General features: G+C 42.9%; 1 protein-coding gene across 19 annotated transcripts in view; it reads left to right on the top strand.

Moving 5' to 3' along the window:
• The window catches only part of nrxn1a (neurexin 1a), a 75947-nt gene that overhangs the window by 25039 nt on the left and 23210 nt on the right, over positions 1-27698 (top strand). For 8 of the 19 annotated variants that reach the window (XM_074663129.1, XM_074663124.1, XM_074663131.1 and 5 more), the window contains 10 exons: positions 9466-9767; positions 11374-11397; positions 13209-13370; positions 15072-15143; positions 15444-15668; positions 16299-16446; positions 17618-17748; positions 18371-18623; positions 22996-23199; positions 25683-25709. In XM_074663129.1, the coding sequence (XP_074519230.1) occupies positions 9466-9767; positions 11374-11397; positions 13209-13370; positions 15072-15143; positions 15444-15668; positions 16299-16446; positions 17618-17748; positions 18371-18623; positions 22996-23199; positions 25683-25709 (1548 nt within the window). The remainder of the gene's footprint in view (positions 1-9465; positions 9768-11373; positions 11398-13208; positions 13371-15071; positions 15144-15443; positions 15669-16298; positions 16447-17617; positions 17749-18370; positions 18624-22995; positions 23200-25682; positions 25710-27698) is intronic. The other 11 variants (XM_074663138.1, XM_074663134.1, XM_074663133.1 and 8 more) reach the window with 3 other exon arrangements.

The following is a 27698-nucleotide window of genomic DNA, read 5'->3' as shown; positions in this document are numbered from 1 at the left end:
ACCAAACGTGAAGGTCCAAGCATCTCATTTTGAAGACTCAACTGCATTTATTTCCAAGGGTTTGTTGTAAAATCAATATTCAGTCAATTTTAAATGCGTTTGACTTGCAAATCAAAACATTTTGTGACATCACCTTTGACCTTAATGAGGTACTTCAGGTTTTCAGTGTCCTTCGTTTGATAGAAAAAATTGGCAAAACAATTAACCAGCAGCACATTCAGGAGGTCAATTGATAATGAAAATAGCTGTCATGTGTCGCTTCTACAGCCCTTTAATAACTCATCTATAATTGAGATTTACGCTTACACAAATTGTCCAGTATCTTCACAAACCAAGTGAAGAAAACAAACAGTCCTGATTCAGTTGTTCTGCACATGATGCACAGATTTCTGCTGTTCGGGGTTGAACCTTCAAACCCACACCACCATTTGGCAGCGCTCGTCTTGGATGTTTGGAAGCGTAAATCTTGCGAGGGGAATGAACGCCTTCAATTTAACAACAACAAAAAGAGGAATAAGAGCTCTACATTGCCGACCACCAATCTGTCACTTGTGTCCTGACAGTAATATCCTCCTCTACACTATTGCTCCCTTGGCAGTGATGTGATAGTGAAATCGCTTTCAGAGCCAGATGCTGTATATCACTGAATAGAGATGGAAACAGGAGTCTGAGTGCCTTTTAGTGAACTTGTCTGTATGGATTTTCACACTTTAACTTAATATAGAGACTATGCATACGTTAGCATACATTTACATATATTTCCCTCACTGGTCATCTATCTGTGTACTGTACGAGTGCATAGTTAATCCACCTGTCTGTTATTAAGGAGGGGTGCCTTCATGCGGGTTGTTTGAGTTTGTGTGTGTGTGTGTGTGTGTGTGTGTGAGTGTGTGTGTGGACAGTCTGAGAGGAGCTGATAGCAGAACTGCATGGTGGGCTAAAAACGAGGTGCAGTGGAATTGCAGTGTGCTATCGCCAGAATGACAGGGCTGCCATGATTGAGGCTTGCTACACTAGGATTTAGATACCCCAGCATTTTTCTCTTTTACCTCCTCCATCCTTCGCTTTCTGCCACTCCCTTCTTCCCTTGTCTCTCTTTCTATCCTTCCACCTCTTCTCTCTCTCATTCTGTGTCACCCATCTCAATGAGTCCCTCCATTCCCCGTCTTTCTTTCTCTTTCTCCACCCTGCTCCCTCTATCAGGTGCTGTATAATGTAGGCTCCCCTGATGTGCTCCCAGCCTCCATCCGCCATTTTGATTCAGTACAGCTGTCCATGATAATGTACTGTTCACTCAATCACTCTTCCTCCCTTCTCCCCTGCTCTCCTTCCCCGTCCCTCTTCCTGTCTCCCCCCCCTGCTCTCACTGAGGCACACACATGCCCAAACTCACATGCTCACCGTAGCCACCCCCTGTAATGCTTGGTTGTCATGGAAATTGGAAATTAGTGTGTGAAAATGTTGAGGAGGAGACCCATGGGAAGAGACAAAGCCGTAAGAGACACGTACGCACACACCACAGGCGCGCAAACACACACACGCACACACACACACACACACACAAAAATCCATGTGATGGGTGTTTGATCATCGAAGAGGCGGTACACTTGCAGCTGGTCCCAGTAGCCTCCACCATCAGATCTCTCCCTCTCTCTCCTTCTCTCCTTCTCTCCCTGCTGCTTCCCCACAGACTGCTTTATTCATTAGGAGAAGTAGTTTAATGATAGCCTTCAAAGTCTAATGCCAATCACCCTCTATCTTTACATTTTCCCATATTCCCCCTCTTATTATCTTCTCTCCTCTCCCTCATGCTCATATATATGCTCTTGCATTATTTCCCGCTTATACCACACACACAAGTTCCCACATTCCTCCTCTCTTTCCTCCTCTCTTTCCTTTTCATCCCCTTCCTTCAGGAGCTTAATTGAATCTGATGTGATTAAATGATGAAGATCTCTTTTCAAGGCAAAGCTGAGAAGCATCGGCCTGCAACTAAGATTATCAATGCCATAATTTTCTCTCAATTGGGCATTTAATTGTTTGATCTGGTTATGTCCCAGAAGCTAAAATGACGTCTGATGGTTCAGAATCTTCCAGTGATTCATTCATGATCATAAGAAGCCATAAAATGCAGCAGATTCTTTTAATTTAAAGGCATAAGATAAAAAATGCTGAAATCAAACAGCCTGCTGTTTAGGGACATCTAAAAATACTTTGCACATTAAACAAAACAAACAGCACAACAATAAAGAAGTGTAATTCAGCTGAATATGAATCACTGGAACCAGGAAGTAAAACGTCTGCTCATTAAGGGCCAGTCCCAGTTGTACCCCTTAGCCTTTGGTTTTGCACTTTTGTGTCTGGTGAAGAGGTATCCCACTTCTCCATGAGGTTAAGGAGAAAGGCTAACGGGAAGTATTGCACAGCCGTTGAAACAAAGACAAACCAGGACCTCACTTGAAAGGAAAGGGTATAAAGATTTTCCCATGATACACTGCACCTGCTTACTAGAAAGCAGAGGGAAGACTGTAGGAAGCCTAATTATTGATTTTCATAGTGATCACACTCAGGTTTTAATCAGGTATTCAACCCTTTGCTACTCCATGTAAATATTTCAAGAAAATCAGAAGGGCCCAAGCAAAAGGTAACATCTTGGAAGCCAATAGAGAATTGAGTTATGGTTAAGCCACGCCCCCTCCACTCACTAAGACAAACAATAAACATTCAGTAACAGGTGCTGTGGCAGGTGTCACAGTAGGAGACATTTCACAAGATGCTACTGATGATTTTTGGAGATTGAAAGATCACATATCATCTAGAAGTCACCAAAAGGCTCTAAAGACCACTTTGAGAGATATATGTGTAGAGTCTTCCAATAAGACTACATTTTTCCGGTGTGAGGGGAAGAACTTCTCAGGCGCTCGTTTAAGTAGTAACAGAAATCAAAACTGAAAAAAACAATTGTCCTTTGAGCTTTGGATGCCTTGACCCGTTTATTATTCACCCAAAAAAGAAAACTAATAATCCACGTTAAAACAAATAACCAAAACGTTCACCACCCGTTGCAACAAGCATGGTTGAAAACCTGTATACCTCCCATTCCACACACACCTGGCTCATTAACTCAGGCTTCTTAAACCCCTCTCAAACACCACCTGATGGCAGAGCAAAAAATTGCGTTCTTGAACACACAACAAACAAAAGAAACCAAGAAGAAAACAAAACTAAATTATGGCTCCAACAATATGAATCGTTTTATTGTTGAGAAGGTCGATTAAAAGCTTCAGTTACAGACAAAATCTACTGTTCCCAGAGCAAACCTGATAAACCGCATCACCATCTTAGACATTAAGACAGAGGATCAGGCTGGTCGTGACAAAAATATAACGTCCTTACCTTATAAGTCCTTACCGTCTTTGCCAAGAGTGTCTCTCTGTTAGTTTGGTGCTATAGTATTTCCACTCAGTCATTCAACATAAGTTTTCCCCCCTTCTTTTTTCTGAGCTATTACAGATAAGCTAATGAAGCTAAGCTCCAGAAGCTAACGTTAGTTCAGCGAGAGCCCGTTAGACTAGGGATGCACGATATTGGATTTTTGCCGATATCCGATATGCCGATATAGCGAAACCCCTTTTGACCGATACCGATAATCACAAGTTTGTTTGTTTATTTCACTGTAAAGAAAGCTAAGTCTATCCTGTACTGGAATTTATATGTTACTCTTATTGTGACGGTCATATTTGTTTAGGAAACACACATAAAACAAGACAAAAAACATTTGATTTTACCATAAATAAGAAATGTATTAGTTTTTCAAACTCAAGACATTCAGTATTGAAATACAGAAAAATAATTTCTTTAGATCACATGAACGTTAAATGTACAATGCATTTTTAAACATAACCAAGTTGCTTTTGATTATTTTAGAGCTACTGTAACAACCTGGTGACAGACACAGAGCTCTGCAGTGCAAATAAATGAAGTGCTACATTTTATTGAAGGAGCTTATTTTTCAGATGGAAAATAATAATAATCCTAACTGAATAGCACTTTATCGGCTGTGCATAATGGCAGAAATTTTCATATCTGCCGATACCAATAAACGTGTTTTTAAGCTTTTATCAGCCAATACCGATATTGTGCCGTTAATATCGTGCATCCTTACATTAGTCAGCACCTAACAATGATGTAGGATCTCCAAAGAACAAAAACTAGAACAAAACAGGCCAATGAACCTCAACAAACAAAGAGACATGATGAACAACACAGCTCGGAGCTAACGTGAGGCTAACTTTAGCTAACGCTAGAGAAAATCCCAAACCATTTGTCAGACTGCAGTGGTGATTCTAATGTTAAAGATAACTTTATTTTTATTTTGATTAAACTGACATTTTATTTCCTCAAATATGATGTCAGCTTACCTTAGAACAGATGAAGACATCTGTTTTGAATTCTTCACACTGAGTTGATGTCGTGGTCCACCGCACAACTTTATCCAGAGAAGACACTTTTCTCTGTTGAGATATGGCTCATGAAAAGGTAGAAAGTACACCCTGTCACCCAGCATCTCAGGATACCTTGTGTCGGAGTTGCATGTGCCCCATGAACACCGTTTGCCCATTTTAAAAGCTGAAAAAAATTGACTTTCTGCAATGCCTCTCAATAGACCTCTGGGCAGAGAATGTCCAAGTGTACATGAAGGCTATACACACTGTGAAGGGGTAGACAAAAGGTTAATACAAAGGGTGAGGACTCTGGGGTACATTCGGGATTGGTCTAAAATCTGATCCTCCAGCTTCAGGATCTCCAGAGCAAAGATCTCATTGACATGCATTAAAGACGGTTTTCATGAAAGAGAGTTTGGAACAAAGGAAAACTTTACATTCAAGGCTGTGGCTGCCAATTAATTTCCAGTCAAGTTACCCAACATTTAATCAACTTATCATTCTGTGCTACAGACAAAACTCTGTCTAGCATCTGAAAGGCCAGAATATAAAAGCAGCAATTTCAGTTATAGAGAAACAAAGTCCAACAATCAGGAGACATAATCAGGGAACAGCGGTATGAAGAGTGATCAACAAACAGCGCAGGAAATAAAATCAATGTTTTACAAACTAAGTTTTATCAAGGTCTTGTTTCTTAAAGAATACTCTGCAGCGATAAGAAGTAAGTGTTTACATTACTGGTGTAATGAAAGCGCGCAGTCCAGTAGAAGATCTGAACAGATGATTCAAATCAGGAAAATTAAAAATTATTTGAGATTTCTGCCTTTGATGTCATCATATCTCATGTGTCAGTAGCTGAGCAGAGAAATACAGACACGACGTGAGTGAAGATATTTTCTGGTTGAGCATGCACCCGTAAAGAGTCCCACACATAGACGAACCCCTGGCAGTCATTTAGCATTTTTCTTTTTTGTTATCAATAATAGACTACATTTCATTTCCCCACTGTAGTTTTGAATGTAACTGAATGCATTTATTTAGAGTTGATAACACTAGAAGAGATGAATAATGACAGATAAAAGAAAACTTGAAGTAGTTTTTTAGGCTTTTGATGCCTTTATTTGGAGAGAGTAGGTCAGTGGACGGAGCAGGAAACAGGGTCAGAGAAAGGAGTGATGTGGTGGAAAGATGGCACCCAGATCGCCCACTTCAGAGCTAACCTCATGAGGCAGGCATCCTGGGTCTCTAGGTCAGTGATGTATACAATTCTATACATAGTTAATATATATTGAATAATTATCTACACAAGGAGGAAATTGTAGAACTACAAAAATAGTACTTGAATTTGACAACTTATATTGATAATGTTACTCAAGCATGTACTGTATTTTAACCCAGCATGTTGGCAGTTAAATGAATCTGTCCACACAGAATTACAATCTGTATTTCCTTGCAGACTTGTCTTTTCCTTGATTATCTTACCAGGCCTGTAAAACTTGAGGTTAGCCACAGCTGCATGGGAAGTTGGTGGGCTGCTGATGTTGAAGGAGGTCAAGTAGAGCGATGACATGCTTTATTGCAAAATGTGATGCATAATTAGTTCAACAAAATGTTAAATCCTGATTTTATTTCGTCTCAATATCCTCTGTAAGATAAATAAAAAAATCTTTATTCCAATAATATTTTTTTAAAGCTGCAGGGAGTAGGGATGGGTACCTTTCACATTTGAAATGATATGGTACCGATGCCCGGTACCTGGTACTAGTACTCAATGGTACCAATTTTCGGTACTTTGTTGTGTTTATGTGGTAAAAAATATCAATTTGATTAATAATAAAAAAATAAAAATAAATTTAACATATTTATTCTTCAATATATAACTTTGCAATGCTGTTTTTGTGTCCAGCATGGAAAATCACCTCCTCTTCCACTCCCTCAGAGTCAAAAGGATGCATTTAAACGTGGAACCTTTTGATTTTACATGAAAAAGGTACCTGGTACTTTTGACAGAATTTAGTCAGTACCTATAAAAACACCTAATTTGGTACCCATCCCTAACAAGGAGCCACTGCAAAGGAGTCAAAGAGCTGCATGAGGCTTCAGAGCCGCAGGTTGCAGACCCCTGATCCAGCAGAAGAATGTAACTTTTCTGCCTTTCAAAATAAAAGCATGTTTATCATCACAGTGTTAAAAAGCAAAATACAGGCACCACTAAAAACTTGTTTAAAAGGCAACACTTTCCTAGACAAAAGCTTGGTTACGTACATCTTTTTTTTTCCTTTTTTTTGTGGCATTTTAAACAGAAAGGACAACTGAAGAGAGATGAACATATGAGGAGTAGGGTGTAGAGGGAGATAGATAGATAGATAGATAGATAGATAGATAGATAGATAGATAGATAGATAGATAGATAGATAGATAGATAGATAGATAGATGGATAGATAGAAAGACAGAAAAAAGGCATCATAAATCAAGCATCATGAATAAAATTATGCATTGACGTCAGTGTTGTTACTTCCCTACATTATACGCACTTAGTCTGTAAAAATATCTGTAAACGTACGTTTTTGAGCTTCTTTTTTGCATATGCCTCTTTCCTCTGCATCCATCCCTCCTCCTCCTCCTCCTCCTCTTCCTCCTCCTCCTGCTCACTGGCTTTGATCGACAGAGCTCTCCACAGGATGAAGTGTGACATGTGGTGTGTATGTCAGTGTCTGTCTCACTGTTTACTCTGAGCTAATACTGACTCACTCCATTAATCTGAGCTACAACAGATCCACTCCAACCTGCCCACTTGAGAGCGTGCGTGTTTCTCTCTCCCTCTCTTTGTGTGTGTGTGTGTGTGTGTTTAATAGGTGTGTGTGTGAGTTTGCTGAATACAGGCATGCAGGACACGTGTCCTTCATTGTGTTTGTGTCACCCAATATGCATTTTCCTGCCTGATTTGTGTGTGTATAGGCCTGTTGTTGTTGCGGGCCAGGGCTCCCAGATCGATGCAGAGATGCTTTATGTGCTCCTGTCTGCTCTAATGACATGTCTGTAAATTAGTAACAGAATGGTGGAGCAGCACACTGAAACCTAATGGCACCTCTGTAAATTACCGCTAGAATGCTGCTGGACGGCTGCGTGTGTTCTCATTGTGAACAACCCGCCCTCTGTCCCTCCTTCCTTCCTTCCCTCCTTCCCTCCGCCACCTCGTCTACATTCGTCTGCATGTCTGCTTGTGTGTGCCAGCATGATTGTGTTCTTTCTTCCTCTTTTCTCTCCTCCCTTCTTTCTTGTGTCTTTCTCTCCCTCCTCCCTCCTCCTCCTCCTCCTTCCCTCTCGCTCCTCTCAGTAAAGACTAGCCCGAGGCCCTGAGTTGGTAATAGCTTTTCTGACAGCAATACACCAATATTTACAGAGACCAGCACCCACCCACACCCCCACACACACATTTCATGCACACATAAAAAGCATATACTGCTCGTCTGCACACACATCTCTTTGGTGCAAACTTGCACGTACACACGCTCTTAATTAACATGCTGGGAGGGAAGAAACACACTTGAGGGAGCTCACACTCGCACGCATGCTGGCAGACAACTTGTTGTTTCTCACTCATATATTGGCATTCACACTTTATTTTTTTTCAAATGCAAAGAAAGACAATTGGCCACAAATGCTATTTGAATTGTGATATATTCTCACTTCTCATTATTCTCTCTGTTATATTCACTCGAGTGCGGCCAACTCCATTTCGACGCTCTCCTCCCTGCTTCTCACTACCTTAATAAGCTATTACACTTCAGTCTACTCATTACGTGGCAATCATCCACCACCCATCCCTCCTCGCCGGTGGTTCCTCACCAAGTGTCTGTCTTGCTCCATCCTGACCCAGTGCGTGTTAAATCCCCCTCTGTTCTCCTCATTATCCTGAACTACAAGTTGCTGGTTGTGCCAGGGGCTCCACAGGGCAAACGAAAAAGGAGGCCAATGATATGTGCGGCGAGCGGAATGGTGGCGAGAAGCTTGTACGCGAGGTGTGAGAGGTGGATGCAGGGTGGAGGAAGGATGTTTTTGGTGGGGGGATGGGTGCGAAGAAGACAGATAATGTCACCCCTGCTTGCCAGCACAGTCCTATGATGGTTCTTCGCAGGCAGATGTGTGTGTAGGTGTGCATATTTGTTCCTTGCGTATGCGGCTGTGCACTCCTGTAAGAGTAGAGCAGATAAGAGAGTGCAAGCCTAAGGATGATGGATTGCAAAACCTTGGTCTAGTGTCCTTGGGGGTCACTGAGGGTGTGCAAGGTAAGTCGCCATTGGCTGTCTGCCTCTTATGCTGAATTCTAATTGGCTGATCGTGCCTGCTTTAGCTGCCACGATGCTTACAAGGTGCTGTTCTCCAACTTCACATTCACCTTTCCTTCATTCTGTCCTCACCTGTACTCCCGGTGCACACACACACACACACACACATATTCAGGAGTTGGACGAACATCACGAAATGAGCTATGTTGTCAAACAAGTCCACATCACTTCAGACTGCCAGCACAGCTGTTCTCTCAAAAGAGTGGATGGCAGGTTTCATAACCAGTTTGGAAAGCTACAGACTCACGACCGTCTCCTCTCCCTCTCTCTCACATCCACACTGTTTAATCTGCACCCACATGAGTGATCAAAGCTTGTTTACACATCACTTCATGGTACGATTAGAGGTATGGAAGGAAGTGTTTCTTCCCAGTGCTGGCATCAGTGAGGCTTTGCTTGACAGTAACAACATTTGCAGCATCTTAAACAATATGTTTTGTGCTGCACATTCAAATCAAATTTAACCAGGCCCAGCAGAGCTATGTTTTACTCGCCTGGCTCTGATGAACACCCACCATTTTATCATCTTTGAGCATATTGTGACGAGCAGTGTGGGAAGCTGCAGCATAGCTGGGATTGTACTAATCATCATGATAATGTTAGCAAGGGAAAATGACACCAAACTTCTTTGTTCTTCCTCCTCCTTCCTCCTCTCTCTCTTCCATCTCAGCTCGAGAGGAGTACGTGGCCACTTTCAAGGGCTCCGAGTACTTCTGCTACGACCTGTCGCCCAACCCCATCCAGTCCAGCAGCGATGAAATCACACTCTCCTTCAAGACACTGCAGCGCAACGGCCTCATGCTGCACACGGGCAAGTCGGCCGACTACGTCAACCTGGCACTGAAGAACGGTGCCGTGTCGCTCGTCATCAATCTCGGCTCCGGGGCCTTCGAGGCTCTGGTGGAGCCTGTCAACGGCAAGTTCAACGACAACGCCTGGCACGACGTCAAGGTCACCCGCAACCTGAGACAGGTAACCAGAAAATTGGAATGGAGGAGTGAGCAAGCGCGCAAGCAGGAAGGAAGATGTAGAGGTTGTTAGGAGTAAGAGAAAAAAGCAGATTCAAAGGGTCACAGAGAGAACGATGGCTTTGTAGCACGTTAGATATGATTTAATAACGAGCAGTCAATAGGAACATACATGTTTCTTCTTAGGCCAAATTTTACCCACCTTTTGCAGTGCTCTTACTATTTCTAATAAAACCTTTAAAGATTAAACCTTAGAATTAAAACAGAAACATTTTTCTTTAGAGGTAGAATATTATGTTCAACCATGGGATTTTTATGTCTTTTATGGGTAAAATATCTCAGTTTATGTTCAAGCTCTACTGAAGAGATTGCCTCATAAAACTGCTGTTTGTCATGCTTTTATTTTGTATTCTTTTTACTGCCTCACATCCAGGTTACTTGACTTCCTGACTTTTCTTTTGAAAGGACATAAAAGGTACTCCTTTGCAGAGTTTTACGAGTAAATAAAGACAGTTAGAAAACGCAGCACAGTGAGGAGGTTTGCTGTAGTTAAAGATATGCTTTTGCATTGTTTTGACCCTCTGTTACATCTCACCCTCTCACTCCCTCTCTGGTACCTGCTGAGGCGGAGGTGTGGAGACGAGACACGAGATGTGAACGCGCAAAGGTAGAAAGACAGAGACGTCTTCCATGAGTTTATCAGTTACAGCTGGTTGCAGTCTTAGATTTTCTTGCTACTATCCTATTTGTACATTTTCTGTTTGGCTTCAGATGCCAAACAACAGACGCCCTCTGCTGTACAAAAATTGTGTTACAAGTCAGTTTTTATCTTACCGATTTGAAGTGTCCAGGGAAATATCGTTACAATCCTTTTGCTCTTTTGGAGTATTAATTAGCATAATTATATCTATACATTCATTACATACCTTTATGCAAAGTCTTGATGATAGGAAGTTATCACAGATTTAAAATGAATAAATAATGATTTTTAGTCTCTGTTAAATAAATCTCGTGTGTCTGACTTTGGTGAACCGCAGTGACCGCTGCAGATGTTTCATGGGGCAGTGTGCAGCAGGAAAGACTTTAGTCCACTAATCAATGTAAAGGCCACGGTCAGTGGTCTGTTGTCCGACTGCAGTGATGCTGTGGTAGGAAGAGAATACCTGAGGTTTGGTCTTAGTTTACAGTGGGTTAACCACCAGACCAGCCCTGCTCTCAGCTCTAGGTGAGTCATCTCTTAATTGTGTGTGTGTGTGTGCGTGTGTGAGCGTGTGAACGAGAGGGCGACTGACCAAGAGAACACCAAGGAGGTCACTAGCACTCAGGTGCTTGTAACCCACCTGTGCCCTGCCTTCTACCGTTTGCCTGTTTGTTCTACTAACTTGACTACTAACTTTACTAACCTGCTAGTGAAACTAACCTTCATCCATGGAATGATTCATTCTACTAACCTAACCTGTGCCCTTCTCCTAGCGAGACCACTCCAACCAACCAACCAACCAACAAACCTACTAACCTCACCAGAGGCCTTCTAGCTTTCCTTTTTTTGGTTCCCGAAGTTGTTCTGTTCACAGTTTTTTTGCTTTCCTTTCTCCCCCTCTCCTACAAAGCACTCAGGCATTGGACACGCTATGGTAAACAAACTCCATTGTTCGGTAGATATCATTCTAATTGTTTCTTAGTTTGGGTTTGCCCCGTGTCTATTTCCTTTTGAGCCATAGATCTCAAAACTAAACCAATAAGAGGATAAATGCGGTTGGTAATCTTTTACGCTTAAAAAAGCCCCGTCCCACCTCTCCTTGCCAACCACTTTTTTTCTTTAATTCCCCTTTTCTCTACTGTTTTTTTCAACCCATCTCTCTGTGACATGTAGGCGTGTACTGATTGGCTCATCCCTCACCTGCACGCGAATAGAGAGCCCTCTTTTCCTGCATGGCGTGACTAAGAAACCCCCTCTCTGATTGGTCCGTTAATGGATAGAGAGGTCCTTCCTCCCCTTCTATTTATTCCCTTTCCTTTGATTTTCCGTCCTCCACTCTGCCACTGCATGCTCCCCATGGTGCCTCTGATTCATCATGTCCTGCCTTTTTTTAATTTAATCCACTGTGTCCTCTTTGCCAGTGGTTGCATGCCCAGAGAGGAACAGGCTGCATGTTTATATATTTCTGTGAACGTGTGGAATGAGCCGTAACCCATCTAACACCTGTGCGTGCGTGTGTGTACATCAATGTGTGTGTTTCTGTCCATATGTCATCTCATTCAGACTCAATGATCTAACAAACCCCCCCAGACCACAAACTAACTTACTAACACCATCATCACAAATCACCCTAACAACACAGCAACATGACATCATCACGAATACTAACAGCATTCAAATCATAAACCCTAACCTCAGCACCCCAACACAGCTTGGCCTGACACCAGAAACATGACTGTGGCTGCAGTGATGCAACAACTAACAACTACTAACAACTGGGTAGTACTAACACTAACTGTAGAGCACGAAGAAGCCTGCGGAGACCTTACTAACACCTGCCTGGCTGGGCGAGCTTGCCCGGCAAACCTCCAGTGAGAGGAAGCTGACTGCAGAGAGGAAGCACAGAGCTTAGCATTGTACTGTAGAATATCAGGGTGATAAAATACCACTAACTGTGAATTACGTGTGACAGGGTCTGCAACCAGTGCGAGCTAAAAGCCCCCATATGGGCTATTATACAGCAGAATGGGCTGTTTAAATTAGAAGAACACCAGCGTCAGAGCCACCTGAGGTAGCGCATTAAGGAAAGTTGTTGTTAGTTTTGTTGTCACTTTCTATTTTAAAGATAAAGCAGCTAAGAGACTCTGGCAGAGACACAAGGAGGAGAACTTTTATATAAAAGTTGAACTAGCGCTTGCAGACTACAAGGCTAACCTTAATGCAGAAGTTGTGTTGGTTTTGCAGTCAGAGCATCGCAGCGACAGGAGGATCAGACTTTGAAGTCTAGGAGTGCAGTCTCAATCCAGCAGTGGTGGCCCTGAAGCGTTTTGGTATCAGTGAATCTTTATTAATCACACACAGCATCTAGTTGTTATTCTATTCAATAGGCTTACAGCTGTTGTCAGGCAGACCACATAGTCTGATTCTAGCTCGGGTGGGAAATCCGGCCACAGAGTGCTTTAATAATAGGCAGATGGATCGAGTGGCATTTTGCAGTTTAAAGCAACATTTGTAAACTCAATAACTCCTCATTGACACTACACACTGATCAAACCACACCAAAACAAAGTCCCAGAAAACACCACAACTCCCCAAACCAATCAGGCTTCCCCCCCAAAACACATGCATACACATTGGTTACCAGAGTGACGGGGGCTAATTTGGCTGGTCAGCGCCTAGCTAGCGCTTAGCGCTGCATTTGGTGTGAGTATATAGCGTGTCCTTTCCCTGTGCTTTGTTGTGTAGGTGACCATCTCTGTGGATGGCATCCTGACCACCACGGGCTACACCCAGGAGGACTACACCATGCTGGGCTCTGACGACTTCTTCTACGTGGGAGGGAGTCCCAGCACCGCTGACCTGCCTGGATCTCCAGTCAGCAATAACTTCATGGGGTGTCTCAAAGAGGTGGGGAACACATTTAATTCACTGTGTCAGATAGAAATGATCATTCCAGATCATTTTGATTAATTTAGTTCTTTTTTAATCTTAAAAAACTCCTTTCTGTCGTGTCCCTCTTGATAATTTTTCAGTATATGATCCGTCTGATAATAATATCAGGGTTTATACTCTCGTACTGCAGATTCCTGTTTAACTCTCAGAATCCAAGAAATCCTTTTCTATTTTTATCACTCTATTTTTCTCCCCCTCTCTTCCTCTACTCCCCTTTCCGCCACGCATCACGCAAACATTTCACACACATTACTTTCTAAAAGCGCACACACTCACACACATAGAGAAAGCTTCCATTTGGCAGACTCACACAAACAGTCTCAGACACACACACACACACACACACACATACCCTCCGCAGCATCAGAGAGAATCAGTGATGAGTGTCGTTGAGGGAGTAGATACAGCACTAAGCACTAACATGCTAATTAGCTACGCCACAGAGATGCTCCATCCAGCCGCTGTGCTCGAAATGGGCCACAACACTTGAAAACAAAAAAAACACACACACATGTTCACACACATACATCGACTTAGAATGTAGACACAGATGTATGCTGGAGATGGGTGCTAAAATAAGTAAATGAAAGACGCAAAGACAAATAATCAGTTCATAAACGCAAACACAAGGATCATCCTCATGCTCCTTACATGCACACCAGGTTCACATGGGCTCACACGGAGACATAAACAAACATCCAAACAAGCCGACAGATGATGTGCCAAACAGAGAGCTATCTGTATCAGTGGTGAATGCGCTCTGTGTTGCTTCATTAAGACTGATGGTGTTTAAACGAGGCTGCCGCTGTCAGAGTGAACCCCATCCACTCTGGCACATTTACATATTTAATACGATGATGTGATAATCCGTGTGAGCAAATTAAGATGTATGCACTGAATCACGTGCATGAATGATCACGACTGTAACAATTTGGTGCATTTGATGCAACACAGGCGCGCGCACACACACTAACCCCGTTCTGCACACTTTCAGCTCTCTTATTCAATTATCACCCTCATTGCCCTACACACACACACACACACACACACCAAAGCACATGACATACAAAAAGAGCGATTTTTTTATAGTGCTGCTAAGTAGCTCACAGGTCAAAGAAAGAGGTCTGTATTAATAAAGCAGAGCCTGTGTGTGCTCGGCCCTCTCGACATCAGAATGCTCAGCACAAGCAGGCTCTTTACACTCACGCTGCTCAGTCAGAGAGCGTACTGTGTCAGGAAGAGGAGCGACAGAAAAGCAGAAAAGAGAGGAGAGAAAAAGGCGATCATGCAAGTGGCAGGGACAAATGGGAGTTATCAAAAGATGAGGCTGGAGTGGCTTTCTCGTCTTAAGGTTCTCACTTTCATGTTCAAAATACCAAACACTTGAATATGAAAAGAGAAATACTCGATGAATGACTCAGATGTGTTAAATTTTAAGTGTTTCACCCCTTTTTTTTATCTCCACAGGACTTTTAATTTTCCTGACTCATAAGTTTAATCAATACCTCTTCTTTGTTTTCTATATGTTTTAAACACCAAAGCCACAGTAGTTTATTTCTGCCAAAAGAAGACCAAGAATAAGCAGAAAAGCTCTCTTTGCTTAATCCAGAGGGAACTAATATTTCCCTCCTCTCCTCTAAATCCTCTCTCCTGAAGGTGGTGTACAAGAACAATGACGTACGGCTGGAGCTGTCTAGACTGGCGAAACAGGGAGACCCAAAGATGAAGGTATGCACTTTAAACAGCATGTACAATTTGAGCCAGACACCACATTATCCTCTTATACACAGAACACAGGCATTGTTTTGTATCATAACCTCCTGTCAGGCTCTGCGAGGCTTATGCTGTAGGAATTTTAAGTAAATGGGATTATATATTTGAGATGTAGCCAGAAGCTTTTGTCTTTCCGGCGGTTCACAGCTGGGAGGAACTGGCTCTAATTCACTCCCAGACTACAAAGGAGGCTTTTTCTGCTCTTGATTTTCACTGGACATCAGCTTAAAAAAAACATTTATTATTCTGTTTTAGGTGAGCGGGGTGGTGTCCTTTAAGTGTGAGAGTGTGGCCACGCTGGACCCCGTGACCTTTGACACGCCTGAGTCCTTTGTGGCACTTAGCAAGTGGACGGCAAAGAAGGCGGGATCAATCTCATTTGACTTCAGGACCACAGAGCCAAACGGGTTGATGCTTTTCAGTCACGGGAAACCTCGACAGCAGCAACGCAAGGACCCAAGAACACCTCCAACAGTCAAGGTAAAACTATAACATGTGCACTGAGTTGCTTCATGCTAAATGCTAGGAGCAACACCTTAAATGAGGACGTAGACATGCTTAACCTTTACTGTTTTGCAAACTTAGCATTTGCAATGCAGAGTCTAGCTGGAGCCGACAGGAATGACATTTATTTGCATGTACTTGTGTGTTAACGAGGCTCTTCTTCCAGTGAAATGTGTTCAACAATTCACAAATCCAAATCCCATTGTGTCACTAGGGGAATCTTTAGGACACATCCTCTGAAAACCAAGAGTATTCTATCAAATGATTCACAGCTTTTTATCACCTTTGATGAATTTAGTGAAAGCAAAACCCCATGCAACTTTTATGACCACAAGAAAAACCCCGGACGGCTTTCACAAGTTATGTCTATGACGTTCTTCTTTGGAAGTCCATAAAATACCTGGTTGAATTTCAAAATTCAGACCCTGAAAATTCTTGAATTTTCTTGCAGTCTTTGCTGAAAGACAACAACACAGCACATAAAGCCTGTTATCAAAGTGGAGCCCAGTCGCCTCATTGTAACTTGTTGCTGCAATTAGCATTTTTATTGCCAGCCATGACCTTGCTTCTCACAGAATACTGATGGTGTATCCGTTTGATTTACAGGTGGATTTTTTCGCCATTGAGATGCTGGACGGGCACCTGTACTTGCTCCTGGACATGGGCTCGGGGACCACAAAGACCAAGGCTATCGACAGGAAGGTCAACGATGGGGAATGGTATCATGTGGACTTCCAGAGGGACGGGCGCTCAGGTACTCTCACAGCTCTCTCCACGCTGACACTAACCTTGACCACAGAGGTTGGAAAGGAGAAGGTGGAGTGTAATGAGTGGGCGAGCTCATACTTCAACATTTCATAGTAAGCACCGGGAAAGCAAGGCTGTCCAGCTGCCTTCTGCCTGCTGTCTGTATTTCACTCCAACCGGTGTTATTGAATCTGGTGTATGATTACCACAGTTTGTTACTGCTTTTTCATTCTACTCTACCAAAAGCAACATCTCTCATAGAAGCCAAGCATAAAACAGACTCTTATAGTGTCTGTATCATCAGGTTATGTTGTAATTTTGAACAAAGAGACATCATGGCCAGCCAAATGGAAAAACTGAATCTAAAATCATAAGTTCTGTAGGTTTTTAAACACTGCTCTCTCATTTAATACACATAGTTTTGCTTGTGACTTCAGCTCTGATGGAGGCACAGACAGAGATTACAGAGGGATGACACATTTCCTAAAAGCTTCACAAATAGACGCGTGTGTCACAGTTATGTCACCACCTGTTTTCCCACAATGGTTAAACAGTTGTTAATCATTAGACTTAGTAGCGCGGTGACTGTAACTTGTTGAGAAAAGAAGACTAGGCGCCTTGTGCAGTTTCTGTTTAACGGTGAACTGTACTCGTAGGCTGACTCATTTAAAGTAAACACTGGCATCACGTCCGTCCTGTTTAAAGCCTGCGTGTGGCCACTGCCTTAACAAGCACTGCTGCGGATAACCGAGCACGTAAACACAGTGAAAAGCCGCCTCTCGTAATTGAGCACCCGCCTCAAGCTGACATTATTTATGATGACATTAGCATCCTGTGCGTGTTTACGCTCATACCAAACACACACTCTGCATGCACAGCGGTCAGTTTCATCTGTGATCCGGTAAATGTGATTTAAGACCGCCGTTTCTCGTGGAATAACTGTGGAGTTTTCCAAAAATAAAAACATTTACTCACACTGAGAAGTGGCTGGTGGTGTAGCTCTGCTTCTGGTTATAGCAGTAAAAAAGAAGTGATGAGGACGATGATGAGGAGCACAAAGCATGGGAAGGATGACGATGATGTTGATGATAGTCGTTACTGTGATGAGGATGTGCACACTGAAGGTTATACCTGCCCTGTGATTGAAGTTGTTTTCATGTCGTCGCTGTATAATGCAGGAACCATCTCAGTGAACAGTGTCAGAACGGCGTACACGGCGCCAGGAGACAGTGAGATCCTGGACCTGGATGACACCTTGTACCTCGGGGGACTACCTGAAGATCGTGCTGGACTCATCTTCCCCACAGAGGTTTGTATAACTTACAGATTTAACTCTAAAACCTGCAACATTGGTTTCCTAACCAGCTGAATGATGAGACATCGTGTTGTATGAATGAAAATTTACTTTTTGGTATCTTTCGCTAAACAAACTGAGTGTTTTCTTGTTTTGGTGTGCTGATGAGGGAAAATATGAAATTAAGTCACCTTCAAAGAGGCAACGAGGCATTTTTCATTATCCTCAATGGTTTTATAATTGCCATATTAATCAATAATGAATCAGTTGCAGCCATGCTTGATATACTGTCAGTATTGAGTAAGTCTAACCCTCCGTGTTAAATTGGGTCTCCGTCTATGAAGCATCAAATCACATCTTTTCCCATTAATTATGTTATGTAAGATACCTGAAAACTGTCTTTACTGATCTTTGAAATGTTTTGTCAAGATTTTATTCCAATATTCGACAGTTTCACATCTTTAAATCCAAGATACATTCATTTATGTTAGAGCTCATTTTGTCCTATTTTATAACCCTTGAATTTGAAACATAACATAGAAAAAGAGTCAAAAAGAAGGTGTAAAAGCAACACCACACATAGTAAACACTGTGGTTAAATTCCCAACCACTCAAACCCTCGTGACTCCTTCCTCAGGTGTGGACAGCTCTGCTGAACTACGGCTACGTGGGCTGCATCAGAGACCTGTTTGTGGACGGGCAGAGCAAAGACATCCGGCGTCTGGCTGAGGCTCAGCGGGCAGTGGGAGTGAAGCCTTCGTGCTCCAGAGAGCCTCCCAAACAGTGCCTGTCCAACCCCTGCCAGCACAACGGCATCTGCAGGGAGGGCTGGAACCGCTACGTGTGCGACTGCTCGGGGACCGGGTACCTGGGACGCTCCTGTGAGAGAGGTGAGAAAGATGTGGTGGGAGGATCAGGAGGATAACACCTCAGCTTGACTTTTGACGGCATGTGTGGTAATTATAGCTGGGGATGCTGGATTCACATTTTACAATAGAGATTAGAAGGCTTGCTAATTACAGTCACTAAACAGGCACATTCTCTGAAAAATTAATAACACACCATGATGCAGAAAACAGTCACTCTGACAGCTTTGTCATTTGCTTTTTTTGGCTTCAGAACATTGAGTTTTGCCAAAGGGATGAATGACAGAAGACAGATGGTGTGGGGTGGAGAGTCTGTAGTTTTAAAGTCAGAAATAACTCGTGAAATTATATTATGATCACCAGTTATATTGGGCAGTTAAATTTTATCCATTATACCTTTAAGATGTGCTTTTTTCTGAGAAGCCCAACCTAACAGATCAGTTCAAAGTACTTCCTCTAATATGCACTAAAAGGTACACTCATAAAAATTCATAGTGGATTAAAGTGTATCTAAAATAAAAGGGGGAACGCAGATTGAGTTCAGGTGAGTTTAGCTCCATGAGAGACGCAGAACAAGAAAGTAGAAAGAAGGCAACGTGCTGATATGTGGACGCAGTCAATGGAAATAAAAGCAAGCTAACATCAGACAGCTTCCTCAACAACAAGATATAATAATAGGGCATCTCTTCTATCTCTGGCTGTGTCTATTTTAATTCAAAATAACACAAATTTCCCAGCCTGAAAGAGCGTAAGGGTGTTAAGATGGAGGCTGGGAAAGGAGAGGATCAAACGAAGGTGAAAGAGAAGAGGTGGGAGGAAGCCGAGCAGCAGACAGGACTATCGGACTGTTCTGGATGTAGAGACCAGGAATCGATGGGGGAGGAAATGTGCAGAAAGCAGGGAGCAGGAGCTGTGACAGAGGAGGGTGGAACCACTAGGCTGGAACCGCCGTATGACAGCAGGTGAGGAGATGAGGAGGAATGGGAGACGGGAGAAGAAAATCTGACAGGGAGAGGGAGGGAGGGAGAGTTATGAGAAAAAAGGGTATGAATTCAGACCGAGATAGAGAAATGGAAAGTAGGTAAAAAGATTGGCAGAGGGACTGATACAGGCCCGCTGAAAGGAGCAAGATGGAGTCAGACAAGGAGAAGAGAAGAAATTTTGTTTGTGCCACAACTGCTGACGCGTCTCAAGTGATGATTGTACTATCATCTAACAGGAGATACTGACACACACCTGCACACACACACACTCACACACACACTCTCTGAAAGACGTTGATATGAAAATTTTATTTCGGAGGACAAACATCCGCAGTGTATGTTTATCATACCAATGTACCCAGCGTTTCTCTCCCTCTTCTTCTCTCTCAGCGCTGTCTTCCTGTCCTCTATATCTTCCTTCATCCCTCTCTGTGTGCATTGAGGGGTCACTAACTGGTGCTTCAGTGGATTAAAGGAAGCACAGATGGAGAAGCAGATGGAGAGAGTGATTGGCCATGTTTACGCCTTCTACCTGCGGTTTTTCGCCCTCCCTTTTTCCTCTCCTCCCTCGTTCCCTCACTCTCTCCTTTGTTCCCCCTCTCTCTCTTCTTTAATGAACAAAGATGGTCGTCACGCTCCAGCTCCAAGATGAATTTTTATTTTCTGAGGAGCGGTGGCACACATAATTCTTGCCACACGTTTGCACGTCTCTTCACACTGCTGATGCTCAGTTGCTGTTGTTCACACTGGAGGGTTCTTTGCAGGGTGTCCTGGTTTCTCTGCGGTGACAAATAAAGATAGAATTAGGTCCTAAAAGATATAAATTTCCCACATCATAACTGATAAAATCCATGGTTTTAGTTTTTCCCATGTGAAGCCTGTTCTTTGCTGACTGCATCTCAGTAACAGGTGTCAACATGTCAGGCTTTACAGGTGTTATCATAGTCACTTTAAAGCTCCTGTGAGGATTTTTAAGTAATTACTAAACAGACTGAAACTCATACTGATGCTATTTTATGAAGTTTTCATTGTTATAATAAATTCTTTTTACTGTTTGAAGTTGCCACCAGAGGGTAGGTGACACGCACTGATTAAATGCTAAAATAAACTTTTTTTTTGTTTTTTGTCGCTTTAAAGCTCCTGTGAGGAGGTTTTGGGTAGTTATGAAACAGAAAGAAATTCATGTCAGTGTCTTTTTATGGCCAGCAAAAGCAAACAAGATCATCATTGAAAGATGTCTATCAATCGTCTATACTTAATTATTTTTTACCGTTTAAAGCTGCTATCAGGGGGTAGCTGACACTCGAAGTGATTAATTGTTGCAACTGCTTTATTGACAACTTCTTAAAGCTTTTGAGGATTTCCAATGGTATATACAAGTATCTGTCAATAAAAGGAGACAAACAAGTCAAGAAATTAGAGAAGCTACTTCGTCCACAAGGGGGCGCCAAAATTTAGATCTTCACAGGAGCTTTAAATTTATTGCATTTTTTTTTAAAGCAAAAATATAAAACAGACACAATATTTGATTTATCTGTACCAAAGCCCAGAGATGTTGCTCATGAAAACAATGCTATTTAATAATTCAGTGAAACATTTAAGTTTATTTTGAGTCCATTCCAAAAACAACACTATGCTGCTGTTTTTGTGCAACAAGTCCAAATGAAATGTGTTTTTAAACTGCGATGAGCAGCTGTTTCAGACAGCTAATGCCACTTTTTAAAAAGAAAAAAAAATCTGTTCCATATTTTAAAGATTTGTGCTGTCACTACCATCTAATGGCATCAGACTGAGAGCACAGACAAGAAACCAAAGTTAGAAATCATGTAGAGACAGATTGACATCTGGTCTTCTCATCAGATCATAAACAAAGCCTAAATTATAGAAGAACCCGAGTCTTATCCCTGAACTCGTTACTCTGTTTGTGTGACACATGCGGCGCGTGATTCGACACCACCAGTGAGTATTGCTTTGGCACAAACAGGCTTCCATACTTCCCTCTCTCCTCTGCTTGCCTGTTAGTGAGTCAGGTGCCGTGGTGAGGAAAATTTAGTCAGCTGTCTCCCGTATCAGGAGTGTGTGCACATGTGTGTGTTTGAGCGTGCTCAGGCGGGCGTATGTGCGGCTGTTAGTAATGTTATCTGTGATATAACAGGCCAACCACCTCCTTTTTTTTCCTCAAGTTAATGAGGGTTCATTTGCATTTTAGCCAGAAGCTTTCCCCCCTCCTTCTCTCTGTCTTGCTCTGTCCCTATTTCTCTCCCCCCTTCCTTGCTCTCACTTTACTAAACCCTCCTCTGTTCACACTTAAATTCACTCACTTATTCTGACATGCACGCACACATACACACACTATCTCCCTCTTTCCGTCCTTAGCTCATCAGTATTCATGAGGCCTCCCTCTCTTCCTGTTCTCTTGTTTTTTTTTTTTCGCCTCGGCTCCGACCGTCTCCCACAGAAACAGGGACAGAAAGCGAATGGAGGAATGGAGGGGAGAGATATAAGAAGAAGAGGAGGAGAGGAAGAAGGAGAGATAAAGGCAGAGAGACATGAAGAGTGTGTTTAGCTGTGGATGTAATTGGCCAATAAAAAAACAGGGTCCTCGGAGGTAAACAGTTTAGTGGTCGGGGATTGGCCCCAGCAGGTAGCAGGGAGAGAAGATTATGAATATGTAAATGAGTATGCAAAAGACATTAAAGCGGGATCACCTGAGCTTGTTACATTATGACTCCAGGGTCTGGGGTGTCAGCGACTGGTGGCTAACACACTCACGACCATGCATTCTGATTTAAGCGGATAATAGGGCCGGCCAACCAGCTGCGGCTATTTTTACTGGCTCTTTGTGAGGTGTGATGATGAATTAGGAGTGCTAAGTGCTGGGCTCATTTTTGGAAGAAGCAGGATTTGACGTAGTGGAGTGGCCTGCTGTAAAAAAAAAAGTGTATGGGATCATACACTTTTTTTTTTGATCAAAGTCTTTTTTATTTTCATATTTTTTGTGAGTTTTCACAGAGAGAAAAGCATAAACAACAACAACAAACTAGTAGGATAGTCAGGGACTAAAAAACATGCCCCTGTCCTATTCCCCCCGCCCCAAATATAGGGGCATCAATATTCGGCCAGACAAAAAAAATATATATATAAAAAAATAACAGATGTAAAGTATGTATACACACAAATATACCTTAAACACACATGTGCACATGTACATGAATACATGAATACATCAATACAAAAAAATAAAGGAATAACATAACAAAGGGGTTAAAGAGTCATGTTGGTAGCTGCCATGTTTTCAACCAGCTTATACACTTCATGTGAAACTACCTGCGTCTCTTTCATGAGTTTTCCACCTCCCCTCTCTCCTCCACCCTCCTCCTGTCTTATCTCCACCCCTCCATCTTTCTCAACAGATGCAACTATCCTCTCATACGACGGCAGTAAGTTTATGAAGGTGCAGTTGCCTGTGGCGATGCACACCGAGGCGGAGGACGTCTCGCTACGCTTTCGCTCCCAGAGGGCCTATGGCGTTCTCATGGCAACCACATCTCGTAACTCCGCAGACACCCTTCGTCTGGAGCTGGATGGGGGCCGTGTCCGACTCACTGTCAACTTAGGTACACACAATCTCACACACACACGGAGAATCTCAAGCGTTGTTTTAATTACATGTCGGGGGAATGCAGCTCATTATGGCCTCTTGGCTATTTCTTGCGTTGGAATGTCATTAAGTGTTGATTAATAATATATCACTGCTGTAAATTTAACTCTGATAATCCTGCTAGATGTGTTCATTTATTTACACTGGATCCCCTTGAGTTCTAACTGCAGTAACAGCTACTCTTTCTAGCATCCAGACCAGGGGTGTGTCCAGAGGGGGGGGCATTTACCCTGCTCCTGGAAATCTGATTGCCCCCCGGTGCCACTCAGAATCCTCTTTGAAAGGCCATTTGCCTTTTTTAAAGCAGTTATCTATCTTAACATCAGCTGTTTGGGCTGAGCTAGAACAGGCTGCTGGTAGCTTTTTAAATTTCAATGACTGACTTTGGACAAATGTCTTCTCTTTGGGTCCTTGAGAAGTTAAACTGAAGAAATTATTGCTCTATTGTGTTTCTGTTCCTTTTTAGAATTTTGAAGGGATTTTTTTTTACTTTAAATTTATGTTTTTTCTGACTTTTTATGCCTTTATTGAAAGAGGACAGGATAGTGAACGGAGCAGGAAACAAGGCGAGGGTAAAGAGTGACGTAGGAAAGATGCTGCAGGTTGGATCTGAATCTGGGCTGCGTGCTCGAGAGCTAACCTCATGAGATGTGCGACCTAGAGCGCAAGGCTGTACCCAGTTTTTGCCCCATTTTGGGGAATTTTCAAGGTTTTTATTCAAGTGTTAGGAGAGTGGACAGAAGAGAAAACTGGGAAGATATAGTGAGAGATGACATGTGCAAAAAAAAAGCCAGAGGTAGGACATGAGTTGTTTTAAGGACTGAAGTCGCACATGGAGACCATGTGATTTAACTGCCAGGCTAAACCCTCACACCAAACATGGAAGATTAACACATTAAATCCCCAATTTTTCTCTGCAATATAAGTGCTTGCATTTCAGTCCTGAGACCTCTCTAGTATGTAATCTATATGTTTTTTTTCACATTTTTGATTTTTATTTTATTTTAATTATCTATTTATTTATTTATTTGTTTATTTCTTACAGTTAGATTAGCCCAAAGGCAAAACTAGCACTTTAAGAAAAACTTTAAAATAAAAGAAACCTACGGCATCTTTTCTTGACAGTGAGACAGACATGACAATTTCTGCTCCCTGCTCAAAGTCCCCCTGTTACCGTTTAGTGCTCAACCAAGATTGTTCCATGCTCGCTCTTACAAAAATATGTTCTGATTCTGATTCTGGACCAGGTTTGGACACGCCTTAGACACGTGACATGAGCTGCAACTTGAAGCAAAACTGTCTTCCTGTTCTTTGAAAGAAAAGCCCGCTCTGCGCTCTTTTGCTCACATGCTCTCATACATTAGCAGGTGCCAAAGTTGTTCGCAAGTCAAAAAGAAGTGGACACACCCCTGGCTGGAAGTTGAAGACTTCTCAGCAAAAAATATAATCTCAATATAAATATATGTATTATATATATATATAAGTATAAAGTAGATTTTAGACACTAATATCTCTGAGGAAGCCAAAGGGATCACTGTGCAGAACTATTTCCAGCTGATTTGAAAGGTTTTGTGTGACTCATTGCAGCATCTGGTTAGACTCAGGCCCACACTCTCACAACTGTATAGAGCTGAAGGTTAGATGTATTTTTCTATGTTGAACAGAGGGTCAAGCCTAAAGCTGCATTCTCTGCTCACTCCCAGTGGACCGGTGCATCCCTGACACTTTCAACAATACACACAAACACACACCAACACACAAACACATGTAAATAGTGCCATTAAACACATGACTGCAGATAAAACACATTTTTTCATTACTCTTACTTACACATTAACACAAACCACAGATAAAGTCACACACAGGCTAACTGAGGGGTGCATGTGTTGGTCTCTGGTTGTCTGCAGCCACGTCTTTTCTGCGGTTGACGCCACACGACACACCAAAGCATCATGGGTAAAAAAAGAAACAGTTTACGTGTAATAACAGGGCTGAATCTTCCAACCATTTGTGGAGATTTGTGCTCTGGATGGGCGACAAAAATTATGGGATGTGTTCGCTGTCATCAGACAATACGACGCACACGACCCATCTCGGTCTCCTGGTGGTTTTGATCGGTGGCTGAAACTGTCGCTCAGGCCAGAGCAGCCGAGGAACACACACTGCTCGTGCTGAGAAAAACACACCACTCTCCTACATTCGATGAAAACGTTAAAAGTTAACACCCGGATTCTACTCTTTATTGGTGAAAAATCCATGTCACAGATATTGCACACTATTGCAGGATAACAGACGACACAGCCTGGAGGAGAGTGTGTGTTTTCTCAGCAGTGTGTGTTTGTACATACGCGTGCAGGGTGTGTCGATGTGTGCGTCCCCAGGGCGTGGAGAGTATATGTGTGTGTGCAGCATTAACCCTCTGCTCTGCTCTCCCTCCAGACTGTATCAGGATAAACTGTACAGCCAGTAAGTGATCCTCCATCTCACCTAACCCCCCCTCCTCCCCCTCCTCCTCCTCCTCCTCCTTAGAGTGTGTGTGTGTGTGTGTGTATGTGTGTATAAGTGTGTGTCTATTTTTCACTCTCTCTGTCTTGTCAGCCCATCTGATTGTAATCCCTTATTCAACATATCTTTGTCCCGCCTGTCTGTGTGCATATATGTGTGTGTGTGTGTGTGTGTGTGTGTGTGTGTGTGTGTGTGTGTGTGTGTGTGTGTGTGTGTGTGTGTGTGTGTGTGTGTGTGTGTGTGTGTGTGTGTGTGTGTGTGTGTGTGTGTGTGTGTGTGTGTGTGAGGTGCCGCTGCATGTTCAGCTTCGCCACAGGAGTGGTGTGATTTTTTGCTGAGGGCCAGGGTTTTCCAGGTCGGCCATTTTAGCAGAGAAGGATAGATGGAAGAGAGGATGAAGGGAGGAGGGAGGGAGGGGTGAGAAAAGAAAGAGGACAGGCGTGTGTGTGCGTGCGTGTGTGTGTGCGTGCGTGTGTGGAGTGCTCAGGTAAAATTAAGTGCAAAGAGTGGCGTCTGGTGGATGAATGTGACCAAAGGCTGCAGGGTAATTACTTCTCCTTCATGCCTGGACAAAAGGCGCGTTATCCCCTCTGTTCCTCCCCGTCGCACCTTCATCCCAACACCCGTCTGGCTGCTTCCTTTGTTTGCTTGTTGTTCTCTCTCAACTGTACATGAGGGATTTTACAGCAGTGTTTTATTCGGTGTGTAGAGCGCGCGTCCTGCGTCCTCCTCTCTGTGCTCTGAGAAACAGCCGTGTGTGTTTCTGTTCATGGAGCTGAATCCCTGATGAAGTTTAATTCCCTCACGTGGAGTTTCTCTCTGTCACGACCACTGAGGAAACGAGAGGAAGAGGGGGAGAGAGACGAATGCTCTGTGACGGCAAAGAGGTGCTGAAATGGACGACTGCAGTTGCCATAGAAACCCTACTAGCCACACAGCGCTGTTGCTATCCCGCATGCCTGTTGGCCAATTTTAGACCAGTTGTTTCAATGAACATTTCAGTAGACAGCCACTTTTCCAGCACACCATGTGCATACAATAAATTATACATATTTCATTCGAGTGGGGAGGAAGAAAAATGTATTTAACAGCGAGGCGCCGCTGAAACAGTCCACTCAGCAGTGGAATAAAAAGCCTCAGCAAGGGAGAGATTGAGGCTTATCCAGCAGAAAAGCCATTTGTTATTTGGAGCTAATGAAATATGAAACGCTTTTTGTCATTTTGTTTTCATTATCCTGCTCTTATAATCTGCACTAGCGTATGTCATGTGATTTGAATTGTTTTCCTACATTCCCACAAATATCCTCTGTCTGTCTGTCTGTCTGTCTATGTGTGTGTGTGTGTGTGTGTGGATCATCTCGCCGTGTTGTCTCTGGGTTTAACAGCACAGTCCGCCGACTGTCAGCTGACCCTTTGGAGCTCACCATGCTGCTCAGCGCACTGTTAGCTCTGACCCAAAATAGGTGCTTGTGTGTGTGTGTGGTTGTGTGTGTGCCTGGCTGTTTATTGCTGTGTGTTTTCCAGCCTCTCCCTGTTCTTAGGTTGACACAGATCACTGCTTCTTTCTCTCTCGCGTCAATCTGCTCTTTGACGATTTGGTTATAAACGCAGACACACTCATGGACTCACACATACATGCACATATTCTCTCCTTCACTCACTGTTAGGCAGTGATCCATGGTAACAGGATGAGATGCTCATGCCCAGAGCACAGCTGAGTCTCCTCAGGGGAACCCTGTGTCCTCTCTGAACACTAAACACACTCTTTTTGCTCTGCAAACACACACACACACAGATACTTTTAATCCATTTTGATTGACTTCTCATATCTGTTTAATTATATTTGCGTGTCAGCATGCCGTTGTGTCTCTCTTTTCTTCCTTTCTACCTGTGTGTGTGTGTGTGTCTGTGTGTGTCTGCCTGCGTGCCTCCATGAGTGATGTCGGCATG

Source organism: Halichoeres trimaculatus, unplaced genomic scaffold, assembly GCF_033239565.1.
Source record: "Halichoeres trimaculatus isolate MK-OKI-2021-1 unplaced genomic scaffold, fHalTri1.1 fHalTri1_scaffold_23, whole genome shotgun sequence".
Taxonomy (NCBI): Eukaryota; Metazoa; Chordata; class Actinopteri; order Labriformes; family Labridae; genus Halichoeres; species Halichoeres trimaculatus.
Note: the sequence above shows the minus strand (reverse complement) of the source record. Positions and strands in the feature narration are given on the sequence as shown.